At 38.5% G+C, this 14,853-nt stretch overlaps 2 protein-coding genes and 2 long non-coding RNA genes across 5 annotated transcripts in view; 1 reads left to right on the top strand and 3 right to left on the bottom strand.

The window, feature by feature from the left end:
• LOC113475107 overlaps positions 1-4,802 on the bottom strand; it is a 5,677-nt gene extending 875 nt beyond the window's left edge. Inside the window, exons 1-4 of one of the 2 annotated variants that reach the window (XR_003396852.1) lie at positions 4,680-4,802; positions 2,165-2,270; positions 1,592-1,745; positions 972-1,108 (exon numbers count right to left, since the gene is read on the bottom strand). This is a non-coding gene — a long non-coding RNA (uncharacterized LOC113475107). The remainder of the gene's footprint in view (positions 1-971; positions 1,109-1,591; positions 1,746-2,164; positions 2,271-4,679) is intronic. The other variant, XR_003396853.1, reaches the window with a different exon arrangement.
• The window catches only part of LOC100180862 (sodium/myo-inositol cotransporter), a 14,249-nt gene extending 7,385 nt beyond the window's left edge, over positions 1-6,864 (top strand). Inside the window, exons 8-17 of the mRNA XM_009863229.3 lie at positions 470-594; positions 983-1,118; positions 1,609-1,716; positions 2,179-2,248; positions 3,089-3,212; positions 4,685-4,813; positions 5,153-5,259; positions 5,501-5,627; positions 5,849-5,963; positions 6,303-6,864. Of these exons, the coding sequence (XP_009861531.2) occupies positions 470-594; positions 983-1,118; positions 1,609-1,716; positions 2,179-2,248; positions 3,089-3,212; positions 4,685-4,813; positions 5,153-5,259; positions 5,501-5,627; positions 5,849-5,963; positions 6,303-6,514 (1,253 nt within the window). The 3' untranslated portion in view covers positions 6,515-6,864. The remainder of the gene's footprint in view (positions 1-469; positions 595-982; positions 1,119-1,608; positions 1,717-2,178; positions 2,249-3,088; positions 3,213-4,684; positions 4,814-5,152; positions 5,260-5,500; positions 5,628-5,848; positions 5,964-6,302) is intronic.
• A 561-nt stretch (positions 6,865-7,425) lies between these two features.
• Positions 7,426-10,122, bottom strand: LOC100183222 (lysM and putative peptidoglycan-binding domain-containing protein 3). Its single transcript, XM_002125217.2, has 2 exons — positions 9,694-10,122; positions 7,426-9,071 (listed from the first exon to the last, which is right to left on the bottom strand). Exons 1-2 carry the CDS (start codon positions 9,991-9,993, stop codon positions 8,502-8,504), a joined length of 870 nt encoding a protein of 289 aa, XP_002125253.1. The 5' UTR covers positions 9,994-10,122; the 3' UTR covers positions 7,426-8,501.
• Positions 10,123-12,417: 2,295 nt separating this feature from the next.
• On the bottom strand, positions 12,418-14,455 carry LOC113475106. Its single transcript, XR_003396851.1, has 4 exons — positions 14,293-14,455; positions 14,169-14,227; positions 13,899-13,935; positions 12,418-13,739 (listed from the first exon to the last, which is right to left on the bottom strand). It is a non-coding gene; the product is annotated as an uncharacterized LOC113475106 (long non-coding RNA).
• Positions 14,456-14,853: the final 398 nt, after the last annotated feature.

Genomic DNA, 14,853 nt, shown 5'->3' on the forward strand with positions numbered 1-14,853 from the left:
CCACAGAGTAACATACATGGTAACTCGTAAGCTGGCACGAGGTGCTAAACCCGTGTGATAACGACTGTCGTTTTCCGGCCACGCGGGGATAAAGTAAGTTACATTCACCATTCATTCACCTGTTCTGTTTCATACACCTCATGCCAGCTTACAAGTTATGACATACATAACTTTGTGTTTAACTTGTAGGTGACATGGAATCAATTTAAATGGTAAACCAAAAAAAAAACAGTTTTATGCAGCTTTTAACAACAAACTTAGGAGTTACTTTACAGCCCATTACCCCCAGTAGGTCACAAACACAATTGGTTCATTACTCCAACAAAAGTTGTTTATCTCATACCCTTAAAAGGTTAAGTTGCCAGTTGCAATATATAATAAGACAGATCTGGTTTCCTTACTGTGGCTACAATAGATTCGCCATATTGTTGTTTCTGCCTATACAAGTCATCTCATGTCACTTATACAGGATGTGGTTACCCACTGAACGATTCCTTTGTTATGCTACGCGAACCAACTGATCCTAACGTACCATGGCCTGGATTCATATTTGGACAAACACCAGCGTCTATATGGTACTGGTGTGCAGATCAGGTGATAATTAATATTGCTTGAATGATCTGATGAAATATGTTGATGAAACTCAATATTGCTCTCTTGGTTTTGCATTAAAATCAACATGTGTTCTCCACATCAGCGTATTAATAATGTTCTGCCCATGGCTCAGTGGTTGGTTTCATGCAGAAGGGTTCAAAACTCGTTGCTGCTACCATTGTGCACGTTTGGGTCCTTGGGCAAGACACTTAACGGCAATTGCTCCAACCAAGTGGTCACTAATGGGTTGTCCAAATTGTCAGCCATACAGAAAAACAATCACCCACAAAATTACAAACAGAACACCTGTGTTATAACGACTGTCGTTGCCCGCCACGCAAGGATAAATGTGACATACAATTTACCTTTGAACTTACCTCATAAACAGGTGATTGTACAACGAGCGTTGGCTGCCAAGAGTCTTTCCCATGCACAGGGCGCAACCATTTTCGCAGGGTTCCTTAAAACTCTCCCCCTTTTCATCATGGTTATGCCCGGTCTCATAAGTAGAATTCTATACACAGGTAGTTACATTGGTTAAGTATTCAGCTAATAAAATTCTCATTCTAATAAATTTGTCATGACAAAATTATTAAGTTAACCCATACTCAAGTAAAAATATTTCTCAATCTTTCATGGTTCGTGGCCTTTCCAAGACACTCAACACCCGTGGCCCCCTGCTTCATTCATTCATTCATTCCTGCTTCAATAATGAAATACCCTAAATTTATCAAACATATTTACGTCTGTTGTTTAATTCAACACTTTGTACCAATTAACCTTAAAAACAAGCAAAGCCATTAGAAATCTACTTTATTTCTATTTTTATAAGGGTGAGGTATTTTACGAGCACTTGGGATTCAAGTCAGACTTGTCCCATTAGCCAACTAATGGCCCACCTATGTGACTTGACCCACTTATGTGGTCTGCTTGTACTTCTTAAACAATTTTCTTTCTAGCTGTTACAATTTCTCACTAACATATGACATCATAATACCTTTTATTATGACACAGATGAAGTGGCTTGCGTTGATCCAGAGGTTTGTTACGCGATCTGTCAAAGTTCCACGGGGTGTTCAAACATTGCGTTCCCTCGGTTGGTGCTGGGAGTGATGCCAACAGGTATTTTGTGTAAAAATCAACTGGGAACACTGAGGAAATATGTGTCATAATATGAGAGAATGACAGTCGTTATAACTCCACCATCAAGGGAAAAAGGGAATATTATTATAATGCTTATAATAATAGTAGTTTGGGGTAAGATGGAATAGTATTAGAACCTAAATCCCATATTTCCTGATCGTGTTTTGAACAATTAACAGTTTTCGAGTGGTAAGGATGCAGGTGTGTATTTCTGTAAATATTCTTTGTTTATTACAAAATGTAAAAAGAGAAAAGAAAATGAAATTGAAAACGTGTACCATCTTTCCCCACAAAACATGGGTGACATTATAATCAATAAAACAATATTGCGAGGATAAATAAGTTGCATTTATTCAATGTTATCCATAGTAGTGATATACACGGGTGGCTTGTAACGCAACACTGTAATATTACAACCAACACCAACCTTAACATCCACAGGCGCGCGAGGGTTAATGATGGCTGTGATGATCGCTGCGCTAATGAGCGACCTCGATTCAATATTTAACAGGTAAAGTATCGGAATTGTTTCACTGTGGATCATGTTGTTGTTATTGTGTGGTGTAGGAGGTTTAATACCTGTGGTATAATGTGGTTTTGCTACCACACAAGAATAAATAAGTTACATTAATTAAATGTATGTATAAGAGGTTTGCCTTATAGTGGTGTTTAATTGGTAGCACCTTGGGTGTTGGGGTAATAGACCTACATCCCAGGTCTCAGGTGTGCCTCACTGATGAACCTCACCCTTATAGAATAGAATCTCTATTATTGAGTGTCTATAAACTGCCTCAGTGGGGTCTAGATGGTAGCACCCTGGATGTTAGGGTAATAGACCTACATCCCAGGTCTCAGGTGTGCCTCACTGAAGACCTCACCCATATAAAATAGAATCTTTATTATTGAGTGTCCATAAACTGCCTCAGTGGGGTCTAGATGGTAGCACCCTGGGTGTTGGGGTAATAGACCTACATCCCAGGTCTCAGGTGTGCCTCACTGAAGACCTCACCCATATAAAATAGAATCTTTATTATTGAGTGTCCATAAACTGCCTCAGTGGGGTCTAGATGGTAGCACCCTGGGTGTTAGGGTAATAGACCTACATTCCAGGTCTCAGGTGTGCCTCACTGAAGACCTCACCCATTTAAAATAGAATCTCCATTATTAGGTGCCTATAAACTGCCTCAGTGGGGTCTAGATAGTAGCACCCTGGGTGTTGGGGTAATATAATCTCAGGTCCCATGGCGTGCCTCACTGAAGACCTCACTTTCATATAATAGAATGTGCATGAACTGCATATAAACTGTTTCAGTGGGGTCTAATACCTGTACACATTATACTATTTCTATAGTTCAAGCACAATATTCACAATCGATATTTGGAAACGAGTGATCCGACCAAAATGTTCCGTTCGTGAAATGATGTTGGTTGGCAGGTTATGGGTGCTGGTGATGGTGGGGTTGAGTATTGCATGGGTGAGTAATTCAACTATGTGTATGGTAGTGTTTATGTAGTGGTTGGTTAGGACTTTAGACAAGCATCATGGTTAACATGTATCAGCTAAGATACTTATGATCTATGCCAACAGAACACCCGTGTTATAACGACTGTCGTTGCCCCGCCATGCGAGGATAAATAAGTTACATTCGTGGTAATTAGTAAGCGGGCACGAGGTGTATGAAACAGAACACCCGTGTTATAACGACTGTCATTGCCCCGCCATGCGAGGATAAATAAGTTACATACGTGGTAACTTGTAAGCGGGCATGAGGTGTATGAAACAGAAAACCCGTGTTATAACGACTGTCGTTGCCCCGCTATGCGAGGATAAATAAGTTACATACAGGGTAATTCGTAAGCGAGCACGAGGTGTATGAAACAGAACACCCGTGTTATAACGACTGTCGTTGCCCCGCCATGCGAGGATAAATAAGTTACATACGTGGTAACTTGTAAGCGAGCACGAGGTGTATGAAACAGAACACCCGTGTTATAACGACTGTCGTTGCCCCGCCATGCGAGGATAAATAAGTTACATACGTGGTAACTTGTAAGCGGGCATGAGGTGTATGAAACAGAAAACCCGTGTTATAACGACTGTCGTTGCCCCGCTATGCGAGGATAAATAAGTTACATACGTGGTAATTCGTAAGCGAGCACGAGGTGTATGAAACAGAACACCCGTGTTATAACGACTATCGTTGCCCCGCCATGCGAGGATAAATAAGTTACATACGTGGTAACTTGTAAGCGGGCATGAGGTGTATGAAACAGAAAACCCGTGTTATAACGACTGTCGTTGCCCCGCCATGCCAGGATAAATAAGTTACATACGTGGTAACTTGTAAGTGGGCACGAAGTGTATGAAACAGAACATCCGTGTTTTAACAACTGTCGTTGCCCCGCCATGCCAGGATAAATAAGTTACATACGTGGTAACTTGTAAGCGGGCACGAGGTATATGAAACAGAACACTCGTGTTTTAACAACTGTCGTTGCCCCGCCATGCCAGGATAAATAAGTTACATACGTGGTAACTAGTAAGCGGGCACGAGGTGTATAAAACAGAACACTCATGTTATAACAACTGTCATTGCCTCACCATGCGAAGATAAATAAGTTACATCTGTGGTAACTTGTAAGCGGGCACGAGGTATATGAAACAGAACACTCGTGTTTTAACAACTGTCGTTGCCCCGCCATGCCAGGATAAATAAGTTACATACGTGGTAACTTGTAAACGGGCACGAGGTGTATGAAACAAAACACCCGTGGTATAACCACTGTCGTTGCCCCGCCATGCCAGGATAAATAAGTTACATACGTGGTAACTTGTAAACGGGCACGAGGTGTATGAAACAGAACACCCATGTTATAACCACTGTCGTTGCCCGCAAAGATAAATACATTACATTCTTTCAATTATAAACATCAAAACCGACCTTAGGTCCCCGTTATGCTTCTGCTTCAAGATGGCCAACTATTCCTTACGATCCAGGAGATCAGCGGTTACCTCTCCCCGCCCATTGCTGCAATATTCCTACTTGGCGTTTTCTGGAAGCGCTGTAATGAAAAGGTGAAGTAACTAATATGTGTGTTGGAAATGATAAACTAACATGGGAATGAAAACCATGTGTTTGTCACCTTGGAGAAAATATGCATTATCTATCATGTATTTAAATCAGGGGGTCTCAAACAATCCGCACCATTTGTTCCTCTTGATCTGTTTAAGTACCACACAACAACATAAGCACCACATTTGATGACTGATACTGATATATGTTCCTGCGCACACTTAACGAGCATTAACTCACAGTGATCACTAATGGGTTGTAGCTCTGATCTAAATCCCAGGTCCCATGGCATGCCTCACTGTAGGACCTCACCCATATATAACAACATTGTATTCACCCAGGGAGCTTTCTGGGGTTTAATGGCCGGGTTCGTGGTCGGCATCGTTCGAATGATTATCGTGTTCTCTTTCCAAAGTCAAGCCGGAAACTGTTTGGTACCAGACACGAGGTACGGGGTTCAAATACCGGTGATGGTGTTTATGCGTCGCTGGGTGTTACGTAATATTAATGAATGTAAATTGTTTATTCTTGTGTGGCGAGGCAACGACAGCCTGCTTGAGTCCCACAACAGTTGAGTCGCATTTACCCTGAAGAAATGTTTACAACAAAATTTTTACATTAACGAAATGCGTAGCTTTGCAGTACCACTTTATATTTTTGTCGAGTTTTATAATATTTCTATCCCCCAGACCTCAGTGGTATCATGACTTCATCACGAAGATCAACTTCATGTATTACGCAATAATCATATTCTTCACCACCATTATTGTGGCTGTGGTTGTCAGTTTGTGCACCAAGAAACCTCCAAGCAGATTGGTAAGTAGTGGGCGTCGCAACTTTGATTGTTTGATGAATCTTGGGTGACATGGTATCAAATCTGTAATATTTGGTCTGAAGTTTTGAAAAGTTTGCAACAAAGTGGCAAAAAGTGGGAGTTTTTGTAAAACAACGTTTGAACTTTGACTTTAAAAATTTCCTACTTTCTGATTGTATATTTTAAATAAAACTGACATTAACATAGAAATAATATTATTTAGCTCAAGCGGTCCACCTGGTGGTCAAGATTTTTATCGGAGCCTCGTACGGATAATTTAGAGGAGGAGATCGCGATGAAACCACTGGATGAAAAAGCAGAGTTGGAAGCTAATCAGGGTGGGTTGGGGGGAGGGGTGTTGTTGGGGGGGGGGGTGTTGTTGAGGGTACAAAAGGTTAATATGATATGGCGTAATTTAATTGAATACAAATTAAAAGGTTTAGGAGTATTTGGCCTGAAAGAGAATATGGGTAAATGTATGTAGAGTTAAACAAGTGATCTTAATTTTTTTTGGTTTAAAAATATTTTGGGCTTTGAGGAGTTTGATTGTAATGTAATTAGGAATATGAGAAAAGCTGGAATACGGGGGTTGGTTTTTCAGGTGTTACAGGGGTTTAGGAAGAAGAAACTGGAAAATGTGTGAAATCTAAACAATAATAATTATTATGACATCACAGAGAAAAAAACGTTATGCAAGCGAGGATACGACTGGTTTTGTGGTTATAGCGCCACCCAGCAGCCAGAAGAAGAAGGCAACAACCGTGAAAAACTTCGTAAAATTACGAGCATCGAACAGGACAAGAGAGCAAAGAGACTTTTACAAGTTCTGCTCGTTTTAGTGATTTCGGCAGGCGTTTATATTTTCGGTTACTTTGGGGCTCCACAATAAGAGGGGTCTGTTGTGTACCATGAAGGAATAGAAAAAGTTTCAAACAATTAATATTTTTATAACCTTATGGGTAAGATCATTTATTTTAATTACAAAATGCACACAATGATGTTTTATCAACAGAATGCGGTAATAGTATAAACTTATTTAACTCTTCATTATTTTTCCATATTATGTTTTGTCGTAAAAACTTCGTTATCTTAGTTTTGAAGACAGAGTTATCTCATTTAAAGAGATAAATAAGTTTATGTTTTGCTCACTGTTAGTTGTTAATTGCAATACAGTTATAATGGAAAAAAAGATGAACTTCGAATACACGTTTTTTACGTAGGGTTAGATTTATCATTCAATCTCTACTCCATACGTTGAGTGTTTGTACAAAAACAGGCTTAGATGCCTGTAAGGAGATCTGTAAACATAAAACACTGTAGCTACCACAGTGAGATTTGAACCTGGGATCTCCCGGTTTTAATATACACACAGAACTGTAGTTGCAATACGAACTACCTATGTTGAGCCTTGAACCAACCCCCTCCAACTTTCAAAATGGTGCTGTGAAAATAAAAACATTATAAGAGGTACTCAAGTAGTGACTGTGACAACATTCAAGGTACCCGTGTCATAATGCTCATGTTGTAACCATTGTGGTGAAACAATGAATATTGTTGCATCATTAATCTTCAAAAGTTGTTATATAGTAGCGTTGTAAGTTGGGCATGAATGTGGAAAATTCAGTTAAAGGAAATTACTCGGCAAATCAAAGTGTTGCCAGGCGACCCCGTAACTTTACGCCAGTGCAAGTGGCCACCATTAGGTGGCAGCAACTTGAATGTTGGGGTAACAGAGTTAAACCCAAGGTCCCACACTGTGTCGTTGTAGGAGCTCACCTATATAGAACACATTCTACAATAATCGAATATCTTTCATTTATTGCACAACCTTGCCACTTTTACACCACAATCTACTAAAGCCGATAAAATCATTGTAGGAATATTTGTTTCTATTTAACATAGAGATAACATTGAGGGCAAAATATTTATCATAGAATGCATCTGAATACATATATAGCAATAATTTCAGAAATCAATTATTGCTATATATGTATTCATGCAGAAGTTACTTTGCAAACTATTTCAAAGGTAAATTTAACGTTGGGATCAGGTGTTAATCACTCAAGTTGCGAAACTTAAAAACGGTGAAGGTTTTCTAAATAGTGAACACGAACCATGATATATATTAACATTTCTGAATCTGCAGAAAACTCCGCAATAAATAAAAATATCAACAGAAAAGTAAATTCATGGTTTAAGACAAATGTGCATGAAAAAAAAAGTAAAAGCGTGGCAATAAAAAGTTCGGAATCCCGTGATCTTGAATATTAAACTCTATAACATTTCCCAAACAAAATATACAACAACAACAACGTTTATGGCGTTGACAAAATACCCGTTTTATAATTTGATGTCTTTTTATAAATATTGCACAATTTTAACATTTTCAGATAAAAATTCATTAACCCGTTTAAATTTCTCTAGAATGTGATTTGTATTGTTTAATCACAATGAAGCATTGTCTCCAAACAAACCACGAGTGTTATAACAAACACTGGTGAGGGTGAATCAACAAATGCTAAAAATATGGCAGTTTTGTGACATCATAATTACTGTTATTTTTACTAATTTGAGGAAAAATTTGACATTTTTATTGAATATTTAGTGTGAAAGGGGTTTTCTGACAATTGTTTCTTCTTTTATCTTAAAGGATTCACAGTTTGTGTTTAATTTAAACTGTCAGCCGTTTAAGCTTACTAAATACACAATTGCTAGAAAATCTCTTTCACACTTATTTTAGTCGAAATTCTTAAAATTATCTATAAATATATCGTTGGCACCAATGTTGGTTTCTGACGTAAAAACTGAATATACTTTCTTTAAACATAGAAATAGAACAAGTTGAAAAAATCCCTCTACATCGCCACCATGTGGAACTATCTACCGGATGGAGTTGTTGGGATTTCTATGTTGGTCATGTGATAATACTCGTACCCACCGAGAATCATAAAAAGAAAGAAAATTGCGAGAAACCCGAGCAGTAGTACCCACCACTTTACCCCCCAATCAGCCCCGTTACAATCATCCTTACCACCAGGTGGGGGTAGAGGTCGATACCCAATCGAACCCAGCGACGAAACAACTTCTTCTAACACCTCGTTCCTTTCACCCAAGGCGTCGCTGCTTCGAACAGTTTTTCGAATTTCTTTGTCAAGTTTTTTAAGAAATTTATTCGCCTCGTTGCGCGTGGTTGCTGGGTTGTGATTGGTCGAGCTGGTTAGCAACGAAATATTCTCCGAGCTTTCGGAGGACTCAATTTCTTGGTTCTCGTTCGTATAAACATCGTCACTCTGGCTCCCTCTAATGGATGTGGTGACAGGGCGTCGCTTCGTTTCTTCTTCAATCTCGGTTAACAAACCGTGACGTTTCACGGGGATCTTTAAGTGACGCAGAGCGTAGAAATCTTGTTCCCGAATAAGGTTGTTCGCACGTTTGATGTCGTTTAACTGAAAAGCATAAATTTGTTAGTTTATTCATAGGTAACCGTAACATGTTACGTGAATCTCGCTCTGATGGAATATTGTTGGATGATTGTTAGGTGCAATACATTAAACGTTTTACAAAAATTGGGGAATTGATTAATGATTATCCTTTGGCAGGTATCAAGTAGAATGCATTTAAGTTAATTTTGAGCTATTTTGCAACTTAGAGTGACCAATGCTTGAATGAATTAGAAGTAATATTGCGAAGTTTAAGTTTAACCAGAGTTTGCGTTTTCCCCGGACACGCAGAGTGCTACAACCCGTTAGTCACCACTAGGGTGGGGCAATGTCTGTTAGGTGTCTTGCTAAAGGATGAATATTGGTTTATATCGGTTACAAAATATGGACCAATAAACCTGGTTTTCTTAAGCCACAATGCAAGCACCTAAACCACGGCACTGGTCTACCTCTACACTTTAAAGTGAGTATAAAACTTAAACCACAAAAATATCAAACTCTTGTGTCGTGATTTACGTTAGAGCTTGAGGAACCCCAGCTTTTACAACTTTGGCACATTCTTGACTACAACGCATGTTTAGAGTGATTACAAAGTTAAACCACAGAATTTTTGGGATATATAACTTACAGTGCATCCATACAACAATGCAAACGACTGTAACGTGTCTGTTGGTAGGATTTCACGCTCCAGGAACACGACATCATCCGGTGGTGCGCGTTCGCTCATGTACGACTGATTGCTACCGCCCCCTCGTGGTCGTAAATGTGTGAGTTCTGTGACATCATCAATGGCACCATTGTCGACACTGTTGGTGAATATTCTCGCTGCCCCGTTCATATCTGTCGGGCTCGACGCGGCACGTCCACCCACATTATTGTGGTTCGAGTTGAAGTTTCGGTTCGCAACTTTTATCAGGTTTTTATCCATTCCATTTGGAGGTTTTAGTTAAATTAAAGATAGTTTGTGATTAGGGTGAAAAATTAATAAAAACCTGTAAAGGGATGAATTATTTAAACATTTATATAAGTTATATTTAAGTTATAAACTTTTACAATCCGGCACTCATATTGGGTAATCCTTTAGCTGGTGATACCCACTGTATAATTTTTTTTTTTAAAAACTCGGGCGTTCGTGTCGAAAATTAACTTTGAAAGTGCGCGAAAACATGCTTCGTCACCGTAATTCGTCTGATTTGCGTAAGGTTAACGATTTATTACGTCACAATCGCGGTCTGTTACGTCACAATAGTGGTATATTACATAAGTTACCGGACGTTATAACCTTGTTTTTTCCCACTGTTTTAACGTAGAAATCAAATGTAACAAAACGCATTATATGACGTAATAATCCAACCTTGGTTTAATCCATGACGACTGGTGTGGAAAATACGGTGACGCAGCTCGATTTCGCTCACTAAGGAACATTTTGAAACCAAAATTTCAGGTGGCCACCAGCTAAAGGATTACCCTCATATTGTTGGACGATTCTCGTTGCATCGTAACAGAATGCACCAGGTGCAACTAAATATTCAACAAATGAAAACCAAATCCAACTAATGTTGTACCGAGATGCCAGTTACATCCCAACAGTACTAGTGCTACATCAGGCCATGATGCATTGATACTAATAAGTAAGTTAAAAACAAACCTAATTTAAAAGCAGGTAGACTTTAATATTAATTCACAAAAGTTTCTAAAATTTAATATATATAAGTTTAATATTTAAATCAAAGAATAAATTTAGTTTACAAGTTACACACATTCTGTCTCATTTCAAAACTTTCATTTGTAAAAAAACAATCATCGTGACGTAAACGTGTAGACAAATATCTTTCTAGGCAAAATAAACAAAATCTGAGTCGAAATTTCATTAAAAACTCGCTAAAAATGGCTTTCTAACTGTTAATTATTGGCCAATTGTTAAGTTCCGCGAAAAACAATCAACCGGACACAGCTGTGTGACATCACAATACCCAACAATGGGGAAGGCTACGTAACAATCGTACAGACACGAGTGGTTAGTTTCATAGAAACATTATTTGAATCAAAGAAATTTGAAATATTTGAGATTTAAATTCACTATCACAGTCCGTGGTAAGGATATTTACACAAAATATTTCGATTAATAAATCTAACTGTTCCATCTTCGCGTGGCAAAGCAAGGGCAGTCGCTATTTTTTTTCATTATTTAAAAAAACAAGAGAGTTAAGCTCTAATGAAAGAGCACGTTTTATATTAAGGTGAATGATAAAGACGAAGGTACATTTTTAAGCATCTTTTGTAAACAATAGGCGTGGAATCAACGTGGTATATTGATATGTGAATAGAGTGTCTGAATTTATGTTGGTGGCATCAGATAAAAGTAATCAAAACAGTCGCCAAAGTCAATGCTCTGAGCTGAATACTTTATAAATACCATGTATGCATGTACACATATGACGGGGTTGGGAAGAATAGGACACCTATTCACTCTATTTTCTGGTTCCATTACGTAGTAAACAAAGATCATTCAAAGAATTATACAACCGTATCCTCACGACTTTAATATACCGTTGTTAAATGTTTAAAACACGCTCAGGATATTTAGATATTCTGTGCTAAAGGTGTCCCATCTTCTCCCGCCATGCTTCGGCTATACCCAGAGTCGTAGAAACACCGAGTAGTCCAACTGCCGCCACCTTTTTCCAAAATCGAGCAAAAGCTATGACTTTCGCAATGAATTTAAACAAACTTGTTAGGTTTTGTTTGCGATTTCCTTTTGTGAGAAAGCCCAAAATAGCTTATGTTTACCTTATCAAACATTTTTTGCGAAAAGTTTATTAAATTACCCATATTAAATGACTAAAATGTCACAAATTCACCGCTTCTAAATCTCGTTTTTGACTTTTTTCGATACAGAAAACAAATTACGCATGTTTTTTGGACTTCCCAACCTTCAAATTTATTTTTAAGTTCAAGTTTTCCTTTAAATTACCGAAAAACATGCATTTCCAAGATCCACCGTGTGTTATTTTGGAAACAAGACGGCGTTCAATTTGCATTTACGTAACAATGGGTTGGACTACTCGGTATTTCTATGGCTCCGGGTATCCCTACACACCCGGAGTATTTTGCCCAATTGCCTTGACGTTGACGTGACAATGAAACATACCACTAGTAGTCTTTGTATAAGATTTCTATGATTAAACGCCTACCAGAGTCTGGTCACGCATGATTAACTAATTGAACTATCGCTAATTAAATGACATATCAAGTTTTTGACGTCACTCTTCCATGACGTATCAAGTTTGACGTCACTTATCCATGACGCATCTAGTTTCAGACATCCTACCACCAAGCCATGAAACAGAAACTAAGTCATGTTAATATTTTATTTTCCAACAGTACAAAGTAAGAACACAAAAAAAATATTTTAACGTGATAACTTTTGTTGAAGAAGCTTCTGAAAAATAGAAACAGGATTAAAATACCTTCATATTTTATGTGGCTGGCGTTGGTGGAAAGCCACTACGGCACGACAAGCCCCCAGCCATTGGTAGTGGGTTTCTACTCTGGTGAGAAACCCTTTGCTGGATAGACCTTACCCAAGCAAGGTTAAACTAACCGTCAGACAAAAATAGTAAGGAACACACCAAAAAAAAGACAAAAATAGTACAACGAGTGCAGCGACATACATGTGCCAAACATGCAACAAACACAACAGCTCAATCATACAAAAAGGGGACGCGATGAAAAAGTAATTAACGCGGACATAATCATTGAAACATCTACAAATAAAATATGGTTCAAATCCTAAAGAATAATCATCTGCAGTGTACACCATATTGAATGTCCGACCACAAGGAGTCGAAGCCAACAACAGCTCCGCATGTCCCAATCAAAAGGTAAGTCGCCATGTTGGTACCGCGATACTCTCGTCGCATCTTCACACAATATAATAACGACCGGATGTTACGCACCGCATCGACCGTTACGAAACTGCACCAGGTTGTTACGAACCGCATTGACAGTGACCTAATATCGAGCGTAGCATCACTGCGCCGGTAGCATCACTGTACCGGTAATGACCTAAACACCTAGCGTAGCATCACTGGCGGCGACGTCTACGCAACAACCTGACCGTGACTTAACTCAATCAAAACTGACGTAACCGCACCGAACGCAGGGTTATGACAATGCTCTGACCCACCTTATCGACGTCGTAGCGTAATTGTGACGTGGCCATCGTCCCAATCACGCTACATGACGTTTTAATATAAAGTTAGTCACGTGGGGAAGTTTACGTTACATTATATTAAACGGATTAATATCACATTTATGCGCATATACTTACTGCGTGTTAATATTACTCGAGTATTTGTGTACCAACATACCGTTCTCACCAAGCAATCAGGACAATACAGAATCGCTGAAGGGTTCGACCTTTGTAGACGAAGTACCCAATAGAGTGTACAACAACAAAATCTGATCCAGCAAGATGTTCGCCATAGTTTCATTGCATATATTTCATAGACATGCAAAATGCACTATAGCAGTGACTGACTAAAAATAGCTGGCAACATTACGTCCAGCAGAATAAGAATACAGCAGCGCAGACAAGACACACATACAACACACAACTCATACTTATAATACTCAAACCTCAAACCGTGTTTTCTTTAATGGCGTCTTTGTCTGTAAAGATATAACAATTGTGTTAGTTGTACGTAATAGTTACGTCACAGGCAGAAAATTCACCAATTTCTCAAGTTTATATTCGTTTATTCCACAATAAAATCTATTTTTAAAGTTGTAATTAATTACTAAATCATAAAAAATGATAATATACAATACCTTGCGCTTTTCTTTGGCAGCTTTATCGCTGACTTTTCTGTAACAATAAGTTAAATATTAGTTTGTATAGTACCGTGGGGCAACATGGGACACGTTTAGTACAGAACATCCAAGTAGGTTAATCGTGTTTTAAACGGTCCATGTAAGTCTTAAGCATACGGTTTTATAATTCTTTGTGTTCCTGGTTTCCTACCAAATGGGATGAGAAAATAGAATACAAAGGTATTCCATTTTTTCGTACTATTCTATATACTATTACGTCATAATTACCTTCAATCCATGTTCCCGCTATGGTCTGCTTTATCCACTGTGACGTCACATACCAGGTTCTGGAAATTCTAATGTTAAAATTCCATTTAAAGCAACACAGGTTAGCGATGAACAATGAACTTACGAAGTGGGTTCTTCTGTTGCGTCATCACCACTTCGTGACGTCACATCTCCGAGGTTTCTAGAAAAGAGCTTATGTACGTAATAATGCCAATTGCGATTTATACCTTACCGATTCTTTGATCTTCTTGCTTCGCGCTCATAGCGCAAATATAATTAGAATATACAAGTAAAGTGCCTTGCGTCGACGCAAAACGCGCATGGGGCCCCATGAAAAAACGACGCGCAACCTAAGCGAATATAGAACAGTCGCGTGTTGTTCAACTATGACGTAACGAAACTAATGACGTAACATTAACGCGAGCGGTAAACAGCGAAATTTAAACGATTGTGTCGGATTGTGACGTAACAGAATGCAGTGATATTGCGTGTGTGACGCCGCGAATGACGTAATAAAGAACCGCACGGATTCCCGAAACAGAATGTGATAAGGAATAATTTAAACATAATTTAATAAAGTAATAAACGCAAGGCACACAACTGGTAGCATTATATTATTGTATATAATGTAGTGTAATAATAATCACTATACATGGTAGATTAAAGCTATATAATATATAGTATA

The sequence above is a fragment of the Ciona intestinalis genome, unplaced genomic scaffold, assembly GCF_000224145.3.
Source record: "Ciona intestinalis unplaced genomic scaffold, KH HT000104.2, whole genome shotgun sequence".
NCBI classification, from domain to species: Eukaryota; Metazoa; Chordata; class Ascidiacea; order Phlebobranchia; family Cionidae; genus Ciona; species Ciona intestinalis.